Genomic DNA, 27,547 nt, shown 5'->3' on the forward strand with positions numbered 1-27,547 from the left:
TGTTGAGTGCTTCCTTCAGGGTCTCTTGTAAGGCAGGCCTGGTGGCGACAAAATCTCTAAGCATTTGCTTATCTGTAAAGGATTTTATTTCTCCTTCACTTATGAAACTTAGTTTGGCTGGATATGAAATTCTGGGTTGAAAATTCTTTTCTTTAAGAATGTTGAATATTGGCCCCCACTCTCTTCTGGCTTGGAGAGTTTCTGCCGAGAGATCTGCTGTTAGTATGATGGGCTTCCCTTTGTGGGTAACCCGACCTTTCTCTCTGGCTGCCCTTAAGATTTCTTCCTTCATTTCAACTTTCGTGAATCTGGCAATTATGTGTCTTGCAGTTGCTCTTCTCGAGGAGTATCTTCGTGGTGTTCTCTGTATTTCCTGGATTTGAATGTTGGCCTGCCCTACTAGGTTGGGGAAGTTCTCTTGGATGATATCCTGTAGACTGTTTTCCAACTTGGTTCCATTTTCCCCCTCACTTTCAGGCACCCCAATCAGACGTAGATTTGGTCTTTTTACATAATCCCATACTTCTTGCAGGCTTTGTTCATTTCTTTTTCTTCTTTTTTCTTTAGATTTCTCTTCTCGCTTCATTTCATTCATTTGATCCTCAATCGCTGATACTCTTTCTTCCAGTTGATCGAGTCGGTTACTGAAGTTTGTGCATTTGTCACGTATTTCTTGTGTCATGGTTTTCATCTCTGTCAGTTCGTTTATGGCCTTCTCTGCATTAATTATTCTAGTTATCAATTCTTCCACTCGTTTTTCAAGATTTTTAGTTTCTTTGCGCAGGGTAAGTAATTCCTCCTTTAGCTCTGAGAAGTTTGATGGACTGGAGCCGCCTTCTCTCATCTCGTCAAAGTCATTCTCCGTCCAGCTTTGATCCGTTGCTGGCCATGAGATGCGTTCCTTTGCAGGGGGAGATGTGCTCTTATTTTTTGAATTTCCAGCTCTTCTGCCCTGCTTTTTCCCCATCTTTGTGGTTTTATCTGCCTCTGGTCTTTGGTGATAGTGACGTCCTGATGGGGTTTTGGTGTGGGTGTCCTTCCTGTTTGTTAGTTTTCCTTTTAACAGTCAGGACCCTCAGCTGTAGGTCTGTTGGAGATTGCTTGAGGTCCACTCCAGACCCTGTTTGCCTGGGTGTCAGCAGCAGAGGCTGCAGAAGATAGAATATTGCTGAACAGCGAGTGTACCTGTCTGATTCTTGATTTGGAAGCTTCCTCTCAGGGGTGTACTCCACCCTGTGAGGTGTGGGGTGTCAGTCTGCCCTTAGTGGGGGATGTCTCCCAGTTAGGCTACTCAGGGGTCAGGGAACCACTTGAGTAGGCAGTCTGTCCGTTCTCAGATCTCAACCTCCGTGTTGGGAGATCCACTGCTCTCTTCAAAGCTGTCAGACAGAGTCGTTTGCGTCTGCAGAGGTTTCAGCTGCTGCTGTTGTTGTTGTTGTTGTTTAGCTGTGCCCTGTCCCCAGAAGTGGAGTCTACAGAGACAGGCTGGCCTCCTTGAGCTGCTGTGAGCTCTACCCAGTTCGAGCTTCCCAGCGGCTTTGTTTACCTACTTAAGCCTCAGCAATGGCGGGCGCCCCTCCCCCAGCCTTGCTGCTGCCTTGCCGCGAGATCACAGACCGCTGTGCTAGCAATGAGGGAGGCTCCGTGGGCATGGGACCCTCCCGGCCAGGTGTGGGATATAATCTCCTGGTGTGCCCGTTTGCTATGATCCTTGGTAAAGCACAGTATTGGGGTGGAAGTTACCCGATTTTCCAGGTGTTGTGTGTCTCAGTTCCCCTGGCTAGGAAAAGGGATTCCCTTCCCCCTTGAGCTTCCCAGGTGAGACGATGCCTCGCCCTGCTTCAGCTCTCGCTGGTCGGGCTGTAGCAGCTCACCAGCACTGATTGTCCCACACTCCCTAGTGAGATGAACCCAGTACCTCAGTTGAAAATGCAGAAATCACCTGTCTTCTGTGTCGCTCACGATGGGAGTTGGAGACTGGAGCCGTTCCTATTCGGCCATCTTGCTCTGCCCCCCGAAGCTACATATTTTCATCTAAGCACTGCTGTAGCTGCATTTCACAAATTTTAATATATTGTATTTTCTTTCCATTCAAAGCTACTTTCCAATTTTCCTTCTGATTTCCCCTTAGACCCATGAATTATTTAGAACATGCTACTTTAATTTACAAATATTTGCAGCTTTTTCTGGCTATCTTATTGTTATTGTTTCTAATTTAATTCTGCTATGGTCAGGGGACATATACTTCATTAATTTATTTAATAAATTATTAACATGTATTTTATACCCCAGGATATGATGAATTCTGGAGACTGTCTAATGTAAACTTGAAAAATAGTATGTAAGGCCAGGTGTGGCAGCTCACACCTGTAATCCCAGGCCAAGGTGGGTGGATCACTTGAGCCTAGGAGTTTAAAGACATGGCAAAACCCTGTCTCTACAAAAAAAAAAATACAAAAATTAATGGGCATGGTGGCATTTGCTTCCAGTCCTTGCTATTCAGGAGGCTGAGGTGGGAGGGTCGCTTGAGCCCAGGAGGTCGAGGCTGCAGTGAGCCATGTTCATGCCACTGCACTCCAGTCTGGGTGACAGAGCAAGACCCTGTCTCAAAAAAAAAAAAAAAGAACAGAAAATAAAGTAAAGAAAGAAAAGAAAGGAAAAGGAAAGGAAAGGAAAATAATATGTATAGTGCAATTGTTGGATGCAGCAGTCTACAAATGTCAATTTTGACAAGGTATTTAATAGTACTGGACTGCTTTTTTATAACCTATCTTATATCTAGATGTTCTATCATTGTTTAAAAAAAAAAGAGTTAAAAATTCTGCAAATATAAGCCTGATTTGCCTATTTTTTTATTGTGGTAAAATATAAATAAAATTACCATTTTATCCATTTTTAAGTATACAGCTCTACAGAATTAAGTGCATTCACACTGTTGGCTAACTGCCAGCTGACAATTTTTGCTTCATGTATTTTGAAGCTATCTTATTAGATAAACTACACATTTTGTATCATTATCATTTCTGATGACTTGGCTCTTTTGTCATTAGAAAATGTCCTTCTTTATCTCTGCTAATACTGTCTCTCCAGAAGTCTACTTTGTGTGACTATTAATATAGCCACACCAGCCTTCCTATACTTACTTTTGTGTACTATATCTTTTTCCAACCTTTCACTTTGAATCTAATAGCATTAAAGTGTGTCTCTTTAGACAATGGAGAACTGTGTCACATTTTTAGTACACAATAATTTTTACATTTAATGTAATTATTACCATAAATGTGTTTTAGGTATACCATTTTGCTATTTGCTATTTGTGCCATCTCTTATTCATTCCTGTGTTCTTAATTTATTGCATTTATTTAGCTTATCCAAATATTTTAAGTATTCCATTTTCATGCTCATATGGCTTATGTGTTTCTTTTTGTAATATATTCTAGTCATTGTTCTACAGATAAAAACATGTATCTTTCACTAGAGATACTGCTGCACCATTTCACAAATATATAATTCCATTTACTGCCTCCAACTTTTTTGCTATTATCATAAAATTGAGAGGAAGGTACAGAGATATCCCATACACTTCCTGCCCATGTATGTATAGCCTCCCTGATTATCAACATCTTCCACCAAAGTGGGACATTTGTTGCAAGAGATGAGCCCACATTAGCATATCATTATCACCTATAGTCCAAAGTTTACATTAGGTTTCACTCTTGGTGCTGTATAGTTCATGGGTTTGGACAAATGTATAATGGCATGTATCTACCATTAAAGTATAATAAAGAGTATTTTCAGTATCCTAAATATCCTCCATTGCTCCATACATACATACATTCTGCTCATGTTTATAATGGTCGTCTTCAGGGGAATTAGACTTACACAAACTGCTCTGTCATTACCAAACCATGTTTACATTTTCCTGGAAAAAAATCAGATAACTGAAGGTGAGAGCAATTTTTATTGCCAGCTTAAATGCCGAATATAGAGACTTAACCTAAAACATTCTGAAGATAACAGCAAACAATACCTAATAGCAGTGAAGAGTTTGTAAGTATGTTCACCGCTACTAACTCATTTGATCCTGTAAACAACATTGTATGACTGCTGGAACACCAGCTAGGTTAGAATATTAGAGCTTAGATAAATTAATTCATATGCTGTGAAAGCAAATTTTAAACATATTTTTCGTATCACACTGTAATATCTTCATGATAAACAGTCGTATTTCTATCTTCAGCACTAAGGTATTTACTTTTGGGAGTTGTTTTGACAAAGGGTCTCACACTGTCACCCAGGTTGGAGTGCAATGGCACAATCTTGGCTCACTGCAACCTCTGCCTCTGGGGTTCAAGATTCTCCCACCTCAGCCTCCTGAGTAGCTGAGATTACAGGCATGTGCCACTACACCCAACTAATTTTTGTATTTTTTTGGTAGACATGGGTTTTCACCATGTTAGCCAGGGCAGTCTCAAACTCCTGACCTCAGGTGACCCACCCGCCTTAGCCTCCCAAAGTGCCGGGATTACAGGCGTTGAGTCATGGCACCCGGCAGGTATTTACTTGTAATCAGACTGTTTGCCACAAATTAATACATGTGTTATCTAAATCTATCATTCTTAAAATGGCCACTGCATACTTATATTTGTAAGATAGTGATTGACTCATATTCTACATTTCATATAGAGCCAAGTACCACTGATCTATTAGCATGAAATTATAAGAACACACTCTCCAGCATAAATTTGTTTAGAAATAACATCCCCATTTAAATATCATTCTGAGAAGCATCTTATTGACGTGGATTTTAAAATAATAATAATTATTATTATTATATTTATTAAATGTTTTTATAAATAAATTATATATATTATTTAAATGTTAAATAAATAATAATAATTATTATTATTATTTGAGATGGAGTCTCACTCTGTCACCCAGCCTGGAGTGCAGTGGCGCGATCTAGGCTCACTGCAACCTCCGTCTCCTGGGTTCAAGCAATTCTCTGTCTCAGCCTCCTGAGTAACTGGGATTACAGGTGCCCACCACCACACCCGGCTAATTTTTGTATTTTTTTAGTAGAAACAGGGTTTCACCATCTTGGCCAGGCTGGTCTTGAACTCCTGACTTTATGATTCACCTGCCTTGGCCTCCCAAAGTGCTGGGATTACAGGTGTGAGCTAATATTATAGGGGACAGAGGCTCATCAATTCATCCATCTAAAATTAATATTGATTTAAAAAAATATTTTGAGGCTTTCAATAAACCCAAATCTGATGTGTTATGAAAGTAAGAGCAAAGGATTTCAAGTTCCATCCACACCCACCAAAGGCCGGCCTTCCTGCTTCACCCCCAAACTCCCAGAAGAACATCATAGCCCTCCTCCTAGCTGCTCTAACTTCTCACTCTTGTCCAAACCTGACTGGCTCTTTCAGATGACAGGGCCTTCGAAGATTACATTTCACCTAGAATTTCCCTCTCCCTCACTGTACCTGGAATTATTTTATGCAAAAAGCTCAAATATCTTTCTGTTGTGAGGCTAAGTTATTCACTCCTCTTGGGAGTTCCTATAACACTATATCCATCATTTACTTAACAGACTGAAAAAAAAGTCTCTCTCCTATATTAGGCCATTAGAGGCTTCAGGACAGAAGCACTTCTTATCCATCTTTCCATCTCTAGTATTACATACAAGACTAATATGCAGAAAGTGTCAAGAAACTCTTTTTGAATGAATGACTGAATCATTTCCACACCAACTGATGACTCCAAAAGTATAACCTCACAGCTGTACCTTGGCAGCAGCCTCATAAATAGGTTTCCTAAATCTACCCAAGAGGCGAGAGCCCCAGTTAGTTCTGGGCATCACTGCCATGGTGATCTTTGACTCCTATCATGGCATACTCTGCTAAAAAAATAACAAATTCCCTTTGCCTGTAGACAGAAGTTGGACTTGAATTCATAGACCATTGGAATCTGGCTTCAGCCTCTCATGTACATCATCACTGTAGCCTCAATCCTCCCTGATCCTACTCCCTCCTGGTCTACACTCCGCCTCCCATATCCACCTGTGTCCACCTGAGTCCCATCAATTCTTCAAAACTTAGCATGTCTCACACTGTGCATGAGTCAGCCTCAGAATACTCAGGAAAATCTCTCCTAGAGCGGTTCCCAGGCTAATATTTTGTATTTCTCATTCAATACCTATATCACATCAATTAAATGATAAAACATGAAAATGACTAGTACAACCAGACATTTAACAAATGGTTGTACGTAGTTTAGTGAGGTGGAATAAGATAAGCCTGTGGTTTTTTTTTTAAAGTAAATCTAGGAATAAGATAAGTAAAAATCAGCATAAAACAGAAAAATTTAGCCTCTCTGTATATATACCTATCCCTATTAATACAAATCACATGATGACCATATACTTGTAAACACAGAAACACTCATTTGAAAATCAGCATTATCAAACAGAAAATAATGAAAGTTTCCAGGTTCCTAGGGAGGTATATTCTTTTGAAGGAGATAAATTTTCATAGGCTCAGAAACTAATCTTCTTTCTCTTATTTTTATCCTGAAAAACACATATAATTAATCATTTAATTTTCAGCTATCTATGAAGTATATATATATCCCTCTGTATAAATTAATACATTGGTATTTTGGTTTATAATCAGTATCTTTTTACACTGATTAAGAGTCCCTTCCCTAGAGCCCAGTCAATTTCAGCTCAGTTCAATAAACATTTACTGAATATTTACTATGTTCTGGGCCCTTCCTAGATCTAAAAATGAGTAAAAGGTCAGCGACATTTAGGAGTTCCAAAATGAATGAGAGACGATAGAAAAATAAGCAAGTAGCTCAAAATAATATAGTGATTATAAAAGTGGAGCTTTGTAGAAAGTATTATGAAAAGACAAAGGAACAGAGTTTCCGTGATTCTTGAGCAGAGATTTACAGGATGAACAGGAGGTGGACAAGAATCCCTGGATAGGCTAGGGAGACACTATAGGCAAAAAGAGCATAAGGAGGAAAAAAAAAAAAGAAAACCTAGAAACATGACAAAGCAAGATGTGGATGGTTTATAAGCCTGGGTATTACATAAAGCGGAGTAAGGGATAACACTAGTGAGAAAAATCTTTAAAAGCATGCATGGATTGGGTACTACAAGCCACGATAAAGAATTTTTTTTTTCCTGTAGGAAATAGACAGTCTTGAAACATTTTACTAGTGGCATGGCCAGATAAGTTTTCTAGACAGATCATTTTGATGGCTAAGTTCACTTACTATATATTTACTGATGAGCCAGGATTTAACTAAACAATTTTCGAAAAGGCCATTTTTGTTTGCTTGAATTATAGTGAGTAAATCTCACTATGTTCATGAAGTAAGATTTAAAAATATTAGCAAAGAAGACAGGTATGGTGACTCACACCTGTAATCCCAGCACTTTGGGAAACTGAGGTGGGTAGATCACTTGAGGTCAGGAGTTTGAGACCAGCCTGGCCAACATGGTGAAACCTCATCTCTACTAAAAACAAAAATAAAAATAAAAAAACTATATATATATGCAAAGAAAAGGGCAAACAGCAATAGAACTTTATCATTAACTATTGAAACATCTCTGCCATCTTTATCAACACTACAATATATTAGGAAAAAAACAAGTTATCCTCATGATTACTCATTACAGAAATGCAAATCAAAACCACAATAAGATGCCACTTCACACCCACTAGGATGACCGTCATCAAAAAAGACAAATAACAAGTGTTTACTAGGACATGGAAAAATTGAAACCCTCATACTTTGCTTGTGGAAACGTAAAAAAACACAGCCACTTTGGAAGCAGTCTAGCCAGTCCTCAAAAAGCTAAATACAGTTATCATATGACCTAGCAATTCCACTGCTAGGTGTATATGCAAGAGAAGTAAATGCCTACGTCTATCCTAAAATTTGTACACAAATGTTCATAGCATCATTATTTGTATAGCCCCAAAATGTTAACAATACCTATCAACTGATGAATAAACAAAATGTGGTATATCCACATTATTATTTACTATAAAAAGAAATGAAGTACTGACACATACTACAACTTAGATGAACCTTGAAAATTTGCTAAGTGAAAGAAGCCAGTCATAAAGAACCACATATTCATATATGAAATATACAGAATACATAAACCTATGGAAACACAAAGTAGATTAATGGTTGCCTAAATGTGGGACAGTTTGGGGGCTTAGGGAGTGATGGTTAAGGAATGCAAGGTTTCTTTTTAGGGTGATGAAAATATTCTAAATTTGATTATAGCGATGGTTGCATAGCTCTGTGAATACACTAAAAACCAAATAATTGTACAATGTAAATGGAAGAGTTGAATGGTGCGTGAATTACATCGCAATAAAGTTGTTTTCATTTAAAAAATCAAATCTTTAACAATATTTTCAAAATTTTATTTCCTCTTTCTTCATGAAGCCAGATGGTGTCCTTCCCAGTACAGAATGTACTATGACACTGAAGTGCCAGAAAAATAGAACATTGAATCTGCTACTGGCAATTCTTTTTTCTAGAAAAAGTAAACTTCCAGTTGTTCAACAGAAAACAATTTATTTCTATGATATTCAAACAATAAGAGAACAGAAACTTTGAACCATCTGGCATAAAAGGTGAACTACAATGTTTCAACAACATCAAAATACAAATGCTTTTCTGTCAATTGATTTCATCTTCCATCTGTCTTAATCCAATCACTACTGTAAAAATTATCAATAATTATGGCTTGAAATTATCAATAATTATCAATAATGATATCAATGCTTGAATAATCAATATTTAAGCATTTAATCAATGCTTAAAATAATCAAGAATTATAAATGCTTGAAAGCAGAACCATGAGGAAGAAAGGAGTTCGCTTTTGAATAAGAAGACTTGAATCTAATCTCTGCCAAGGCCAAGTAATAGCCATGTGATCTCAGGCTAATATTTAACTTCTCTGAGCATCAAGTTTTTAATCTGCAAAATGAGAATAATACCAATTCCACTAACCTGTCAAGATTTTGGTTAGGATCAAATACTATTTGCTACCAGATGCTAACTGTTCATCACTATAATGCAAGACCAGTAAATTTGGGACACTGGTTATTATAGTATAAAATTAAACATTAGAAACTTGAGGTAGAGTTTCAGAAGCAATAAAAGTCAAAAAGGGAAATAAAACAAATTAAAAATATTCAAATTCTTTGAAGACTGAGGACATCTAACATGAAGATATACAAAAATATGAGCATGAAAAAGAAATTTTACATGATATATTTAGACCCACATTTTCCTTAAGATTTTTCCTTAAGATTTTGAAACATATTGCTATAAAAGTGATGAGTTATCTATTGTTATAATTATGAATAAGTTATCCTTGTGGACAATTCCAGAGTCTAAAGTTAATGCTAAGGTAGCACTTCAATCTTTATTTGCTTATAAACACATTCCTATTAGCCCAGGAATCAGATGAGATAAATATACTGATAAAGATACTAGATAACAGAAGACATAACAGAGAAAATTCACCTAAAAAAAGGGAAACATGTTTGCATGTATACATAATTAAATGTGTATTCATGCAAACAATAAATTGGCTTCAAAACAATCTGGTTGTTAATACATTGGTCTATATATCAACCAGAGTTAGTTTTCCCATACTCTTATTTTTTCACCCCTAGGCAATCCAATATTGCCGGAAAAATAAACACGAGCATGCTAATTGGCTTTAGTGCAAATATGTGTCTCCAGCTTCAGCTGGGATTCCATGGTAACTTGGAAATCATGTGTTGTCCCTAGTCTTTTCCTTCTCATGCTTCCCACAGCAGCAATACACTTTAAATCTTTTTATCTCTAGTCTTCTGCCCTACCATCTTGAAGCATCATTCTTGCCAATAAAGAAAACAGATACCACAGAATGTTGATTTTCTTTCAGCCTCTCTTACAACATCAATAGTAGCACCCTTCCTTTACTCAATTCATCACAACAGCAACTAATAGTGTGATTCTTCATTTATTATCTGCTATGTGCCAAGCACTAGGCTAAACACTTTACATATAATAAGTAATTTGGATCCCACAATAATTTTGTAAGTATTTCTGGTTCTACTTTATAGAAAAGTGAAGCTCAGAGGGCCTAAATGACTTGTTCGAGGTGTTTAGCTAATGAATGGTAAAAAACAGATTTTAATCCAGATCTGCCTATGATGTCTCCTGGCCTCTGGAAAGGGGTTTCAGGCTTGTCCCAACACCTCCACTTTTACATAGGCACACCACATTAATAAATGTATTGTCACTACTGGGTGATCTTTCTCTTTCCTAACCAGGACTGAGAAAAATTTCGTAATTGTTATGCCTAAGTGAAAAATGTGATTTATGCAACTATACATGCCATGCATTTGAATATCTCTATATTAGTTACATTAATAAAAATTTTTAACAAAATATAAATTGATGATTTAGAACTTCTTAAAGACATGTAAGCCGAAAGATTGACTTCCATTGTATTTACAAGAAAAACTTAAAATACCAGGTTATGCTGAAAACAGTTATCGTCTTTCCTCTTTCTCTTCATCTGCTGAGCAGAAAAAAAACAAGAAAAAAGAAATTTCCTGCTTCAGTTTAGCAACATCTGCAGACACAACAACCATTTTAAAAACTGTGTCCTCCTCTTAATGGTCCTTACAAATGTAGGCCCTCATTAGCTTCAAAGAGTTTTCTCACATGACTTTTAATTAAAACTTCGCCCATTTAGGTCTTTAATGGCTCATCCTAAGCCACAAGGTTTATCGTGCTTCTTACACAGAGGTTTAATTCCCTGGGTCCACATCACATTACACCCTTTTTTTGGAGATGGAGTCTCGCTCTGTTGTCCAGGCTGGAGTGCAGTGGTGTAATCTCAGCTCACTGCAACCTCTGTCTTCTGGGTTCAAGCGATTCTCCTGCCTCAGCCTCCCAAGTAGCTGGGATTACAGGTGTGTGCCACCACACCTGGCTAATTTTTGTATTTTTAGTAGAGACCGGGTTTCACCATGTTGGCCAGGCTGGTCTCAAACTCCTGACCTCAAGTGATCCGCCTACCTTGGCCTCCTAAAGTGCTGATATTAAAGGCATGAACCACCACGCCCGGCCTACACCCCTTTTTTTCTACTGTTGAGGATTAACATCAACACTGTAAAACCCAAGCAAGCAAGGGTTTGAGTTTATCTTGTCGAATATTCTATTCCCCAGTACCTACAGAGAAGTAAATACTGAATAAAGATATGTTCTATTAAGTAGAGGCAAGAAAACAAGATAGGCAATATTGTATAACCTCTACTGCCTTTTAATAAAATTTCTCTGGAACAGTTACATGAGTACTATAAAGATATCAGAATCCAGAGCCCATAATATCTTTTAAGCTTTAACATAAGATTTTGTTTTAATATTTAGTTTGTATTTATTTTAAAGCAGTTTTAAAACCACTTTTGTCATTTATTGATTCAAAATAAGCCAAATATCAAGGAATAATTTGTATATTTTAAACTCACGTGTATCTTTTTATAGAGGTAAATTTTTATCTTTAAACACTAGGTTTCTTTCAGATCAAAATGTAGCTTCCAGAATGCAAAAAGGATGTTAGTTGTATCTGTAGTTCATAAACAGCTTGTCAATCATTGTAGAATTCACGAATTCCATACATATTTATCACTGCATTCATTTTTAAACAAATATTGCAAAAGATTGCACACTGTGTGAGAAATGTCACTTAAATGCTAAAAAAGCCCAGTAAATATCAATTCTTAATGGTAGGTTCTTTGTCTATCATCAAAATAAATATCAGCTTCTTGTCCACTTTCAGTTTTGCTAAATGCCACCTACTTATAAATTAGTTATAATGATTCAAAACACATAGTTATATTTTGACTATGATTTCTCAATTTTTCTCCCCTTCCCCCAAATCAAGATTTGAAAAATTAAATGTCAAAAGTATTTACAAACCTCCATCCATCCTTCTGGAGATAACTGAAGGCTCCATCAACAACACTTGCAAAGAACTGCCCTCCTGTGATGAAGAGGGTATTAATGGTGACTAATCGGCCTCTTAAATTGGGTGGTGAGACCTCCGCAATGTACACTGGCACTGTCATAGAAGCAATGCCTATAAAAACAATGAAAAGTAAACGTGAGACATTTACTGGAGATTTCTGTTGTAATAAACACTAATGCTAGATTTAGGCATACACTTACGTATATGGGCTTGGTTTTCTACTTTAAACACAGGTTTACCACATATTTAAGATTCTGTTCATAACAATTTGGGGCTACTGCCGACCAGTAAAAAATGTATGTGAGATATCATTTTTCGTATTATCACTTGAAAGCCTACAAATGAAAGCACCCCTAAAGGCCTAAGATAATTTTCAGAGGCCTTTATAACTTCTTGAGGACTAAAAATACAAAAAAAAAGTTTTCTAGATAGAATGATTACTGAAATATTTTTAGTCTATATGGAAATGTAATCAGACAATAGTGAGAATAAAAAGTTATCTTAGGATACATATTAACTATTCAAAAACATAGTTAGATGCCAGTGGATGTACCAAAACTTTTAATTGGTTTACTAATAAGAAATTCATATGTTCAATCACCTTATTCAATTGGCTAGGTGTACATTTCAGAATAAAAGAGTTTTACAGCTAAGGTATATTTGGTTATATTAACTTTAAATTTTTTTCTATCTGAAATTAATGCAGCATTCTCTATGGCAGTAGTTCTAACTTCACTGATAACCAGAATTACTTATGCGACTTTTTTATTTAAATAAAGTTGCTCTTACCTCACTCACCCCAGACCTACTAAACAGAGAACTACAGAGGTGGGGGATGAAACTGTCCTTTTAAAATTCTCCAGAGGTGATCTTGAGGCTTACTGTGTATTTAAAAACCTAAAGTTGTATAGTACAGAACTTTGAGCCAATCCAAATGATTTCTTAAAGTCTCACCCTCTTGTGGCACCTGCAATTTCCATGTATGTCTGATTATTTAGCCAATTTTAGTATTTCGTATTATTTAGCCTGTTATAGTATTCAGCCTTACCCAAAGGTTGGACAGATACTGATTTGCTGTATCTAATCAAATCAGTATCTGTCCAACCTTTATGGAGACTTACCAAAGTCTCCATAAAAAATAGATTGCCTACAAATTTTAATTTTTATATCTCTAGATACTATAAATCAATCCTTAGATTAAGCCAGAATATCAATAAAATGAATAAAACAGATCTATATAGAATTGCTTTTAACAAATTGTTTTTTAACAAATTTGTGATTGCAAAAAAATAGCTTGTGTTGAAGGAATCAGTACTAAGAAACCTGTTGCTGTGTTTTCTGTACAAGGGCTGTTGAAGGTACTATTTATTATAGTGCGTACAACAAGAGACATTTCTCTATGTAACTGCAATAGTTGTACTTTTCTACAAGTGATTTTTGTTAGTTGATGGTTATTATAATCACAGCCTTTTTCATTTCCCTTTCTATGTACCTCCATCCAATGTTTTGGACTTCAAGGTATTATTTTGTGACCCAAACTCTCTTCTAATGCCATAACAGTTGTAATTTATCCTATTATAAGTATATTTTTCCTCTATTTTTATTTGCTTTGTTACATCTCTGAACAAGGCAAATACATACATAAATGAACTGAGAGGCAAGATTTATTTAGGTAATATATATTTATTTGGGAAAATTCACTGTATTATTGCATAACTACTGATAAGTAGTTATTAAATTTGCACATAAGTCAAACCATTAAGTATCAGAATTAGATAATTTCCACCAATGTTGTTTGCTACTGTAGTGCCTGTCAATAATCTTATGACTTTTGAGTTTCATAGAATAGTAAGCATGTGCTAATAGACACAGTATTAACAGTCTTCACAATTAAATCATCACCTAAGCAGCTGAAGTTTCCATTTGACTGCTAATCAATGTAATGGCACAGACCACCCTGAAATGCCCTCATCTAACTTGGAAAGAGGAAATAAACATCTACTGAAAATGCTGACAAGGGATTTGTATATTCTTTTTAGTTCTTTCACTATTAGAACGTCTCAAACTTTCATAAATCAAACAATAATTTATCATTTGGATTTCTTTTTCGGCTTTGTTCTGACTATGAACAGGAATTTGGTTGTTCTCTTTAGACAGAGATCTTTATTTAGCCATGTAGCCACAGAGTTGAGCATGGGAAATCAGGACTGTGGTTTCCGGCAACACATGCTTATCAAAAAAAAAAAAAACATAGATTTTACTTGACAGAAATGCAGGTATGTCCTCAGACCCTGATAAAGCTCAATTATCTAAAACAAACATCAGAGCTTTGAAAGTAGCACGTACTGACAACGGGTAAAGACTGAAGACAGACTCATTGGATTTGGAGTTGGAAAGAACCATAAAAGACCTTCAGTTCAATGAGTGCTCACGCTGATTTAACACTGCAACAACTGCCTACATTCAGCAGATATTTTACAGGGACTAATTATCTTATTTAATCCTCAGGATATCCCTTTCAAGGGCGTGTAATTATCTCCATTTTTCATACCCCAGGTTGCACGATGAGTAGGTAGAAGAATCAGAATGTAAAGCAGACAGCAAGATTCTAAAACCCAATTTTGATGGCACAAACTATATTGACCAATCATTATAAATAAGGGGAGGCTCTGGAACTAGTGGATTTTAATTCCAGCCTTGCCACTTATCAGCTGGTTAAGTTTGGACAACTTAACTTTTCTGGCTCTGAAGTTCCTCATCTATAAAATGGGAACAATAAAAGTAAAAGTAACTCCTTCATAAGAGTTGAGAGGATTCAATGAGCTAAGTAAAGCACCTAAAATTGTGCCTGGCTTACAGAAGGTAGTCAATAATATCAGCAATCATTTTTATTCTTATTATCATCTCTAGTTATGAGGCATCCCAATTCTTTCCATTCAATTCAACCTATAATAGGTGACAGGATTATAAGGATGAGTACAAACAAATAAAATAAGGTTTCTGTTATGAGGGAAAGCACACACAAAACCTACTCACAAAAGCATACAATCTAGTAATTAACTTCAAAATAACATGGTAAGGGTCATAATAAAGTTATACACTGGATTCTACTGTGGCATGCTGACAATGACCAGGTGGTAGTTGGAAAGGTTGGGCAGTCAATTTTGCACAGAACATGAGCTTAAAATATATGAAATGGCACAGGGTCTTCTGAGAGATAAACAGAAAATGTGAGGCGGAATATGCATGCAGATAAGATGGAAGAGACAGAGGGTGCCTGAGTCATGGAAGCAGCATCCATTAATCAGTGAGTATTCATCAGACACTGGGTCTGAGCTCCGCACTGTGTTAAGCACTTTGGTGACAGTGCTCAAGGAGAGAGACATGAGCTCTGTCCTCATGGAGCTTAGGGTCTGCTGCTCGAGTGGGATGGGTCTTGTCAAAGGGGAAGTGTGAGGAACATCAGGCTATAGCAAAGGGACTAGCCCAGCCTGAGGAGTCAGCAGGGCCTTGGATAGAAGTCATATTTAAGCTGAGATATAGTGAATAAGAAAGTGAGAGTAGGTTGGAGGTAGGGGAGAGTCGGGAGGTACTGCAGACAATCAGATCAGCTTAGATAAAGGCCTTCAGGCAGGAAGAAATGCATCCTGCTGAGGAAGAGGTGGCGGACTACTTTTAGAGAAATGAGCAAGGATCAACCACAGTGTAAAGGCTCTTAAATGCCAAATTAAGGGCTTGGCACACACAAGCCTCTGAATAGGGTAGAAGAGGAAGATGCATGATCAGGTTCATGTTTTTAAAGGATCATTCTGGTTGGAGTATGTAAAATTGATTGCAGGGAAGCAACACGTACAGTGGCAGCAATGGAGATGGACTGAAATGAAGAGATTTGAGAATTATGTCTTTGGTATCTAGGTTAAAGAGAATATGAATAGCATGTGAAGGATAAGGAGAGAAAGAAGCTGAGGATGATGTTTCGATGTCAGGAAAACAATTAGGAGCATGATGGGCACTTTGTACAAGGATAAGGAAGGGCAAAAATGAAGTCTGAGTACAAGATAATAAGGTCAGGTCATAGATGGATTGAGTCAGAGGCGCTTTGTGAAATATAGAAGTAGATAGTAAGTGGCCTGCTTGATGGTGTGCTGGGAATATAGATTATTTACACGTGAGTAGTCCCACCCCCTCCCTGTTCCCCCTACCCAATAAGGTCTTCGCCAGAATAACCTGTCTTCTCCTTTATCCTCAAAGGAGAATTTGGTCTTCGTCAGTCTAGTTCTTGAGCTTTTATCATGCTAGGCAAAAAAAAGGGTGGAGAAAAGAAAACATGGGCAAATGATGAGGTATGTAGGGAGAAGAGTAAAAAAAGACAGAAAACAGTTGTGAGTGAGAGACTCGGGGTCAGTCTGGAGAAAATGGGAGCCTGTAACAAAGGGAGTAAGCCTTGAGTGTGGAAGTGAGGAGATGATAGCGGTTTTAAGAAATAATGCTGGTCTGTAACCTACATGCTACTATATTCTTCAAGAGAAGTAAGTTAAGAGCAGTTCTGGCATACTATTGCTTTTAGTTGCTGGACTATATTTCTTCAAATGCAACATCAAACTGAGATTTGGCCAGGTAGGGCTTGGAAGTCAAACAACTAGGTGGAGCTCAAAGGATGGTTCTATGTGGACAATGCACATAACTGAAACTATGGAAATGGATAAGATTACTCAATGGCATATGAGAAGAATGCTTAGAATAGAATCCTGAAACAGTCCAACAATGAAGAGACTAAGAGGGGGAACTGAGAAGGTAGATGACCAGCAAATATCTATCTTACCTTTCAATACTATGTTATTTTTAAAGGCTTTGTATGTTACCATTTTGTCTTACCATGTAAAATCATCCTACCAGGCTGGGTGCAGCTGGCTCACGCCTGTAATCCCAGCACTTTGGGAAGCCAAGGCAGGTGGATCACGAGGTCAGGAGATTGAGACCATCCTGGCCAACACGGTGAAACCCTGTCTCTACTAAAATACAAAAAATTAGTCAGGCATGGTGGCACGTGCCTGTAATCCCAGCTACTCAGGAGGCTGAGGCAGGGAAATCGCTTGAACCCGGGAGGCGAGGTTACAGTGACCCAAGATTGCACCACTGCACTACAGCCTGGTGACAGAGCAAGACTCCATCTCAAAATAAATAAATAAATAAATAAAATCATTCTATAAACAGGCTGGTGGGACAGATATAATTTATTATCCCCCTATGAAAGGTAAAGCAGCCCAGCCCCAGAGACAAATATAAAGGGATTTTCAGAAAGTCACATGGCAAGTTAACGTCAAAATGGGTCTCACAGATCTAGGTCCCCTAACCTTTGTAATGCCATTCAAGGGCTGGGTGTTATGCCTATGTGATCCTTTGGAAATGTCTCAGAAACATTTTATTTTTGACCTTATTACTTTGACTAGCATACATAAACTTCTAGGAGCAGAGGAGTCTTCTCTCTTCCCTGCCCCTATTGCCTGCTAAGTGACTTACTGCCACTAGACATCATGTTAAAGAGCTTGGAACAATTAGTAAGAAAAACGAAAACTGAGTATGATTAATTGTATAATTTGGGACAAGTTTAAACCATAAAACCGCTTTATGAAACTGGAAAAGTAGGAGGATCCGTGCTCAGTCTACTCACCTCTGTCCAATACATACATGTTAAACACACGGCCTGTTAACACCTTGCTATTAATAAAAGCAACCCATGCAAACTATAATTTATGGATTTCTAAACATGGAGCTCACTTTTGGAAAACCTTGGACATGAAGGCTTTGTCACCCCAAAATCTACTTTCCACTTTGGGAAAACAAATGGAATTTTGTCCCTTGACAAAGCTCATTATTCCAATTAAGGAGGGATGGTTAAGTAAAACTACTGCTTATCTTTAGAGTCTGTCTCAAATCACTATTATGTATCTGTGTAATTCTGCCCTCAATTTATACAAACCACATAAATATTCAAATAAATGAGCAAAACTTCCCCCGTTATTTACCTAATATCTGTTTTAAAGAAAGAAAATATATCAAGGCTCACATTTTTGCTCTGGTACTATAACTCAAAGATGATGATTTGAGATATTCAAAATGAAGAGTTAGGTGCTTTAAAAATGAATGTAATGAATAACATTTAAATATGATTTAAATATTTAAAGTGCAGGAGAGTTCTGTGAAGAGCTTTTGCTTTCTTTCCTATTCTAATTACTAACTAAAGAAAATAAATGCCTGATAAAGAAAAAACAAGTTATTAATAGTCCATACTAAACTCATACATTGAAATTAACATAAGGAATATAATGGTATAAATTCCTGTTAACAGCTTATTACAGTAAATACAACCACAAAAATCTATGTTGGTGTTATTTCTAAATATTTTGAAAAAGCTCAGTTTCTTAGAAACTTTCCTACAAAATTATAAGACCTCCATCAATGAACACTCATTATCACACTTGGCTTGAGAAGTTTCACCAGAAAACTGCATCTTAGACACCGCAGTGCGACCGGATTCATACACTACCATGCTGCCAAGCTGATTCACCATCTCAACAGCACAAAACGCTCTGGAGTGCAGAAGTTGGCTTTCAAAAACGGCTGGAAGCCCTTTTAAAGGCCTGAATCAGAAGTATAAATAATTTCATAACCAAATACCATTAGAAAATCCTGTTGTGATGGATAAATACCCATGAATCACAGCTGTCTCTCAGCATGATAAGCCAGGCAGCAACTAATTAGCTTCTAAGAAGCACATGAAGCTACCTTTTAATAATAATGCTTCTTGAACAAGAAGGATTATGATGTTCTAATTTCATTTTGTAAATTATTGCTTTATCATCTCTAAAGAAATAATTTTAATAAAAAGAAACAGAATCTGTCAAAGGAATCAGTATCCCTCGCTGTAGTTGTTTTGGTTTGGCTGTCTTGCTCAGGGCTGATATGTTTACATTTTTCTAAACAGTCAAGTATCTACGGTTACTACATTGTTAACAATCTAGAATTCAGTTTCTACTTTTTTCTAATAAGGCTTAGGACACTCAGAAAAGATGCTAGGAAACTTCAGAGTTCACAAAATACCAATATAAAATGCCTATAACAGAAGAGTCAGGTTATAAGAAAAGATTCTCTCTATAGAAATAACTAGCAGCATCAATGGTCTACAGACTTAAAGAGCTCTTAACATAGTATTACAAACATGTCATCAGCCTTTCAACTCATTGCAGTCTCCCATGGCCTAAAATGGCCACTTCTGTTAGACTGCTTGAGAATATTCTGTCTATGTCCTTTTTCACTGGTAACATCTCAGTAGAGCCTGTATCACATTTGTCTCTCCAAGCAGGACTACAAGCCTGTTAATGGAATGATCAGATTTCACATATCTTCTGTACTATAAATTGCCTAAGTGTCAAGCCTAAGGGCATAGAGTAAGGTATTGATTAGTGAAAAGTTATTGATTAGTACTATGGAATGCATACACAAAACTATATTCTTTTAAACTAGTGTTAACTGATTGGTTTTAACTGATTGGTTTCCTTAATGATATTCAACAGGGAAAATTTGGAAACTACAGGCAGGAAGTAAAGTGAATAAAAATCACCTCGAATCACCCTAGATAACCACTGTTTAAATGTGTTTATAACTGTCAGTATTTTTTCTACAAATCTATAGTTTTCACTCATACTGCATTTTCCTTCTCTTTAAAATACTCAAAGGGTCTCAAACTTGTTACATAAGCTAGGCAGGTACCACTAATATAGAAGATCAACTGAGTGGAAGATATTAAGCTGCTTGCATAACAACTAAGGCACAACACACTCCACAGGCCAAAACACAGCCAAACAAAACACATCTCTACAGAGCCACATACAATAAACCCTGGTTTGGCATCCTTGTAGTACAAAATCATTTTAAATAACAGTATAATTTCCAATACTAAGATGTAACTTACATAACCATTCCCTTCTTATTCCATACTAGAGTCTTACATACACACTAGAATGGAAAGCTTGTAGCTTTCAGATATTGGAAGTAAGTTCTGCTTTTTGGACAGAATGTTCATCAATTAAATTAAGTTTAAGTTTAGTATCATAAAAGTAGTGTTATAAAGAGAACAACACTGGGTGAGAAAGGCCAGGGAAAAACACAGAGAAAGAAACAATTTCTTGACAGGAAGTGATGGCAAAAAAAGAAATTGATATTCAAGAAATTTCCTAAAATAGATTTAAGAGGTTATAAAAAATATGGGAAAGATCACTGTATGAAGTGCTACATAAGCAGAAGCAGTATGTGTTTCCACCTGAAAAGTGGAATGCACAAAGGTTAATAAGAAATCAATATGCTTTCCCCAAGGCAGTGAATTTAACAAGCAGCAACATAAGTGGTGCTTCATCATATTTAACTCTATGTGACATCTACAGGCAAATGTTCTAAGAACAACAGTGTGGCCTAAATCAGAGCTAAAAGGATGTGAATCACCTGAATACAGATGATAATTGCATAGGTGTCAATGAAATGCACAAGAAATATGTACAGAATATGACCAGCCCAGGACTAGAATTTAGTTGTAGAAATGCTCATGCAATAAAGGGCTGAGGAGTAAAATAGAAGAAACTATTGAAGGAAACACTAGAGTTGCAAAATAATAGATGAACACAGTCCCCCCCAATTTTTTAAGCTGTTCTTCAGTATAAGATGACGTGACCTTGCCTAAAAAGTAGAACCCAGAAGGCAAAAGGGTCTCAAAAAATAAAAAATAAAAACAAAGCAGAAACGAAGAGCCAAGAGGAGGGAATCAAATCACAAGACAATAGGCTAAAATTAAATAGGGAAATGAGTAGCACAAGGAAGGACTGTAAAAACACACGGATTTAATAGCAGAATACATAAATAATAACAAAAGTAAACCCAATTCTGTACACAGTAAAAAGTAGAAACGAAGCTGTGTGAAGTCTGAATCAGAAGTATAGAAAGTCAATTTAATATGCTCTCCATGATCAGAAAGCAAAGGAAATTGCAATGATAAAATGTATTGTTGAGAAAGAAACCATTATAAGAAAAATAAATGAGCTCAGGTATAGGCGCTAAAGCTGGAAACATCCTATACAATTTTCTGATTTGCAAGGTTAATAAAAATTGATTTAAAAAATTTTTATGGATGGGGCAGGAAGAAAAAACATCTTGTCAACAAAGTAATAAAAAGCAGATAATATGAAATGACATAGAGCAACAACTACAGATATTTGAGGGAAAATTATTGTGACTCAAGTGTTTTATTTAATATTTTACTTAATTTGGACTACAGAAATCCAGGTAAATAAGTACACTGCTGAGTGTCTCCTTAGCCATTTTTCCAATGGTTCTATTTTCCTAGTTGTAAGTAACATATTTCTTGAGCTACATTGGTAGAATTTCTTGACTTCTCTGATAACCACTTCAAGGCACTAACTAGTCTTTTTCTGTTCTAGCATGTGATAACAATGGCTAAGAATTTCACTTAGTTGGAACACTATGCCTGAATAATTTTTAAACAAAAATTTCTACTTATTTTTTCAACATTCAAAGAGGCACAGATTATAGAGCAACATAATGTCCACCTTAATTACCAAAGATCTCTGCTAATTATTTCCTGTGTCTGAAACTTAGACTGAATGGTCCTAGCCTTTGAATTTTTAAGTGGTAAAAATAATAAAAGCCACTCAGCAACAGATACTATCTTTATCAACCACTTCTAATATTATCTTTCTATCTAGGGTGTATAAATGTCCCTCTGCTGCTTACACTGGAAAATTTCTCTCTAGATAGATAGATAGATAGATAGATAGATAGATAGATAGATAGATAGATAGATAGACAGACAGATAGATAATTTGCTATATATATATTATATATATATTACATATAAATATATAGTAAAATCTTAACCAAGTAAACATGCAGAAGAAAAAGGCATGTCTTTAAGATCTACAAACAATGTTACATAACTTGTTTTCCCAGGGTCTTCAATGATAATCCATGGCAACCACAGTCCTCTAACTACAGTCAGTTTTCCAATGTTTGAGGAAAAACACAGCCAAATTAACCTTCACTTTCCCTTATTTTATAACTACAAAATAGGGAATTATTTTCTACATGCATACCTTTTGCACTTGATCTTCCAAGATACTTCTAAATTAGAAAATAGAAAAGTTTGTTACAGAGCAATGAGGAAACTGCCATCCTAAAATGAAACAAAAAGTCTGGTTTTTGGAGCTGTAGTTCTGTATCACCTGGCTTTCACCATAAAGCTAGATCTCACTAAAGATAAAAGGGAATGGACTGAAAAAAAAGAGGGAAGGTCATTCGATTCTCTTTACCATGTAGCCAAAATTATTTTAATAGACTTAACCAATTTCATATTTTGTTCTTCAGTAAACCAGCTATATACACATAACTCCAAATTGCTTAGTTCTTTGAAATTTCAGGCACTAATTATGGTGAAACATTTTACATTTGAACAAACTTTTTCCTGTAGAGCTGAAAAAGATTATATAGCTACCTAACACTTATGAAGAGTGATAAGCAAAATGCAAGATGCTGTAACTCTGGCTCATAATATTCTGAGAAATAGACTCCACATTATACGACAAATACTTCATGAACAAGTCAAATGACTGTGAAAAGGGCAGTATCATCTCTCTTAGGCTGGCTTTAGACAAGCTGATTAAAATAAACCCATGTATTACTCTCCATGGCTAATAAACATCTTTTCATTCTACTTGTAGATCTAGTGGCAGCTGTGACTCAGCCAACAGAGCCTAGCTCTTGCACAAATTAGCTGGCACAAATGCCGGCATTATCACTTATTTCTGCTGCAGTAACTCTGAGACTCTGATACAGCCAGAATAGAGGTAGTGATTTCCTTTGACATATGATGAGGTAATAAAACTTTTGGCACTGCTGCCACTCATACTTTACCTCAATGATTTGATTGTAAAACACCTAGCTCCATTGTCTTATCCTTTTTTATTAGATTTCATAAACTCTCCATCTACAAGTATGCTAATGGCACATTTCCATACATTTCATTTATACAGAGTCAACACCCTATGCCAGAGGAGACAGAGGAAGTAGATAGAAAACTGGATGACAGACAGAAAAGCCAGACATATAGAAAGATAAAACAGATACACATTGAGTATGGAAAACCTCAAACTGTTTTTCCTCTGCTCTCACACCACAACAATCAACTTCTGACCAATCAGTTTCATGTTGAGGTTCCCAAACTCCCCCTTTAGGTTTGATTTCCTTGCTAGAGCAGCTCACAGAACTAAGGGAAAGTTGTTCACTGGTTTGTTCCAAAGGACATAATGATGGATGTAGATGAAGAAATACATAGGACAATGTATGGGGAAGGAGCACAGCGCTTCCATGCCCTTCCTGAATGTGCCACCCTCCAGGAACCTCCATGTGTTCAGCTAGTTTCTTGGGCCTTTTATGGAGACTTCATTGAAAAGGCATGATTGAAGCATGGATAACCATGTCAAAATGTGATCGGACAAAAAGGGTATGATCTTACACTAACAGAATGAATGAGGAAACCCAGAAAGGCCTGTTGGATTCTTCTTGACCCTTCTGTGTGGCATTTCTTCCTCCAAGGGTATGGGGAGGACCCTCTCTGGACTGCGGGCCTTATAATCCACAATGGAAGATTAGAGTCCTGTCTTGGACAGTGAAAGAAGATCAAGAGAAGGCCAGGAAGAGATAGATTCTGTTTCCTGATCCTACTTCTGAGGCTCAAAGGGCCCCGATATTATTTTTTAAAGTCTGTAACAAAGGGCTGTGGGAGTTGTAAGCCAGAAATTGTGGATGAAAATCTGTAGCAATGGATGGATGGATGGATGGATGGATCGATGGATGGATGCATGGATGGATGGATGGATACATGCATGGATGGATGGATGCATGGATGGATAAGTAGCAGTAAATGCAAAAACTTAAAAACCTCCTTTTGTTACATTTGTTGTGGCAAGTTGTAAAGGATCCCCAAAATCCTAAGATTTCCTTTCTTTAGGTATGCTCAACCTTAAGCTTGTGTGTTTATCTTCATACTTATGGAAAGGGATCAGAAATCAAAGCAGAAAGGAAAATTCCCATGTATACTGGGTTGTTTTTTGCTTTAGTTTTTGTTTTGGTTTTAAATACAAAAGTAGGAAACAAGAAATAATCACTTTATTTTCAGCATACTCAATATTCTCACTGCTGCTAGAATTTCTTCATTAAACCACAGCTGACTTTTCAGCAGTAATAATGGAATCCAGAAAACAGTAAAATAGTATCTTCATTGCACAATCAACTTATGTTTCTAGTCCAACAGAAAAAAATATCTTTCAAGAACAAGGGCAAAATCCCTAAATAAGGAAATTCTGAAAGTGTATTTTAGATAAACAATGATCCCAAATGCATAGTGCAAGAATAAAGATGCAGGAAGAAATCAAGAGCATAGAAAATGGTAAAATGTAGAAAATAAATTTTAAAGTCATTAACAGTATCTTGTGGTGTATAAATGCAAACTCAAGAAAAGAGAATCAAAAGACGTGACAACAATAGAACTAAAATTGGGAGAAGGTTAAAGAAAGTTAATGTGCTTTAAGTTGCATATATTATTCAGAATAAGGATAAAGATATTATGTAACTTCAGATTTTCTTATGTTAAATATGTATGAGTAAAATTTCAGTGCAACTACTAAAAATATATGCAAATATAACTTCCAAACTACTTGAGAAAAAAATTGTATGAAAAAATATATATATACACACATGCAAGGCAATTCAAAAAGGCAAAAAAGAGAGAAAAAGAAGCATAAATAAGCTGGGAAAGAAAAGGCAACAGAAAATGGTAGATCTAATATGTATAAATGAATCAAATGTACCAAGTAAAAAGAAGAGCAATCAGCCTGGACTTAAAATTTATACTTTAGTCTTGTACAGGAAACATAACTTAAAATGACAGGAACAAGACTAAAAGCAAAAGGATAAAAAACATGAACAGAGAAAAGTCTAAACAAAAGTGAAGATAGCCATATTAATCCATACAACATAAACACTGAGGCAAAAAACTAACTGGAAACATAGAAGGTCATTCTGGGGAAGATACACAATAATAAAAAATAATACAGAGTTTTAAAAATACAGTGTAACAACTATGTACATATCATTTACATTGTATTAGGTACTACAAGTAATCTAGAGATGATTTAAGGTACACGAAGCACAGGTGTTGGACATATGCCAATACTACACCATTTTATACAAGGGACTTGAACATCCACAGAATTTGGTGTCCACACAAGTGGGGTGCTGAACCCAACCCCCCATGAACATCAAAAGATGACTATACTTTCCAAATTGATATACAGATTTAATACAGTTGACATTAAAACCCAAATAAATTTGTGGGGGGTTTCAAATTTAACAATCCAAAAAAAAAAAAAAAAAAAGGAAATTTAAAAGTTGATACTTTGCTGGAAGGACAAAGGGCCAAGATGAGTCACTACTCTTGAAAAATAAAGGAGGACTTCTCCTTCCCCATATCAAGATTTACTATAATGTTACTATAATAAACACAGTATACACAGAAAAAGAAAGACCATTAGAACAGAATAGAAAGCCCAGAAAGAGACACACCCACACATCAGTTCTTGATATACAACAGAAGAGCTACTGGAGATCGGGGGGAACAGATGGACCTTTTCATAAATGGTAGTGAGACAACTGGGTATCTATGTGTAAAAAAATAACATTGAACCCCTATTTCTTATTATACACAAAAGTCAACTGTTAAAAATTGATGGGTTAAAAAATACATACCAAAATTAAGCTTCTTAAGTTTTTAAGAGATAAGATAGGTGGTCTTGTGAGGCCACGGTTTTATAATCAGAAATCCTGCAATCTTCAATTTAATCTGTCCTAGCTGATGGTAGAGGGTAGTCCCCTGAGCAGAAATCAAGATTATTATTCATGAAAAACACTAAATTTATTATGTTCTTATTTTTGTAGCTTCAGGGGAAAAAAAATCTCAAAACCTCAAAAGATCCATCACTTGTGAACATGGATACTGATGTAAAGAAGTACTAATTATTTGCTGATAATGAAAAACAGAAAAAAAAGCATATATATCTGCGGACTATCCGGAAAAAAATAGAAGACGTTTGTAACTTAAAACGTCAACACTCTAAGAAATTTTAGGAGTACTTCCAGAAGAGAAATCAATGGCTAAACTAAGTTTTACTGCATTGTATAAGCTTCCATATTTCTAGATGAAAATTACACTGAGTTTCCATGTTTAAAATAAAAGTACTAAGCTATCAGAAAAAAAAAATTAAAGGGTTTAGTATAAACATCCAAATTAAAGTTGTAGGAGAAAATTTTCCTAAAATATTCGAGAGTGACATTAACATTAATTATGCTCTAAATTTAGAGAAAAGTGTTCCTTTTGAAAGACTGATTTACTTATTCTGCTTTATCTATCTTTATGAGAACTTAGTGATGGAAGAATACGGAGCCATTATAACTCACATTTTAAGTGACATTGACCAAAAAAGTTAATAGCAGGCCAGCCACTATAAATACCATTTTTCTGGTATCTATTTTACAAGTTGTTTTTTATAGCTACCCTTTCATTAATGCTTCTATAAATACCATTCATCCAGTATCTATTTTACAAGTTATTTTATATAGATACCCCTTCATTAATGATTCTATAAATACCATTTTTCTGGTACCTATTTTACAGCTTATTTTATATAGATACGCCTTCATTAATGCCTCCAATCAACTTTTTATTTTATCCCTAGAAATGGGACAAATCCATACATTTCAGTAACTAAAAATCTCCCAGTGAAGTTTATTTGTCAGTTACTGATTATTCCACAACTTGTGACATTTCCGTTTTGAAGATAAAGGATAGACAGAAAAACCAGTTACAGGACTACTTTCTTTCACAAGAAGTAAAAGAAACTTTCACAAACTTTCACAAACAACATGCCCCAATATTTACTTGAAATCCACATTAGTTTTCCTTTGACAGACAGGGGAACAAGGAGACATTCCTGGCAACAACTCACTGAAGCATAATGCCTACATCTAAATTAGTAAAAAAAACTGAAGAAAAAAAAAAAAGCAGCTGCTATGTCTCTATTCAGAATCACACAGCAGCTGTGAAAGCAGTTTTATTCTTCCACTTCCAAGTCAGTGATTCAAAACCCTTGCCCAGAAGTGTGCCAGCAACTACCACACTAATTGCAAAATTGCCATAGCAATGAAATGACAATAGCCATGCACGTTCATTTGGATGACCAAGCCGGGGCTATTTATAACTGGAATAATGACTCCAACAAGAAAGTCATAGAGGACGGGCTAATTAAGGTGTGCAAATCCAAATATGTTAAAGACTTGACTTCATGTTTTATTCAGCTT

General features: G+C 36.1%; 1 protein-coding gene across 1 annotated transcript in view; it reads right to left on the reverse strand.

Moving 5' to 3' along the window:
• SLC2A13 (solute carrier family 2 member 13) overlaps positions 1–27,547 on the reverse strand; it is a 351,023-nt gene that overhangs the window by 277,573 nt on the left and 45,903 nt on the right. Inside the window, exon 2 of the mRNA XM_017945781.3 lies at positions 12,022–12,181. Coding sequence (XP_017801270.1) covers positions 12,022–12,181 — 160 coding nt within the window. The remainder of the gene's footprint in view (positions 1–12,021; positions 12,182–27,547) is intronic.

This window comes from Papio anubis, chromosome 9 (assembly GCF_008728515.1).
Source record: "Papio anubis isolate 15944 chromosome 9, Panubis1.0, whole genome shotgun sequence".
NCBI lineage: Eukaryota > Metazoa > Chordata > Mammalia > Primates > Cercopithecidae > Papio > Papio anubis.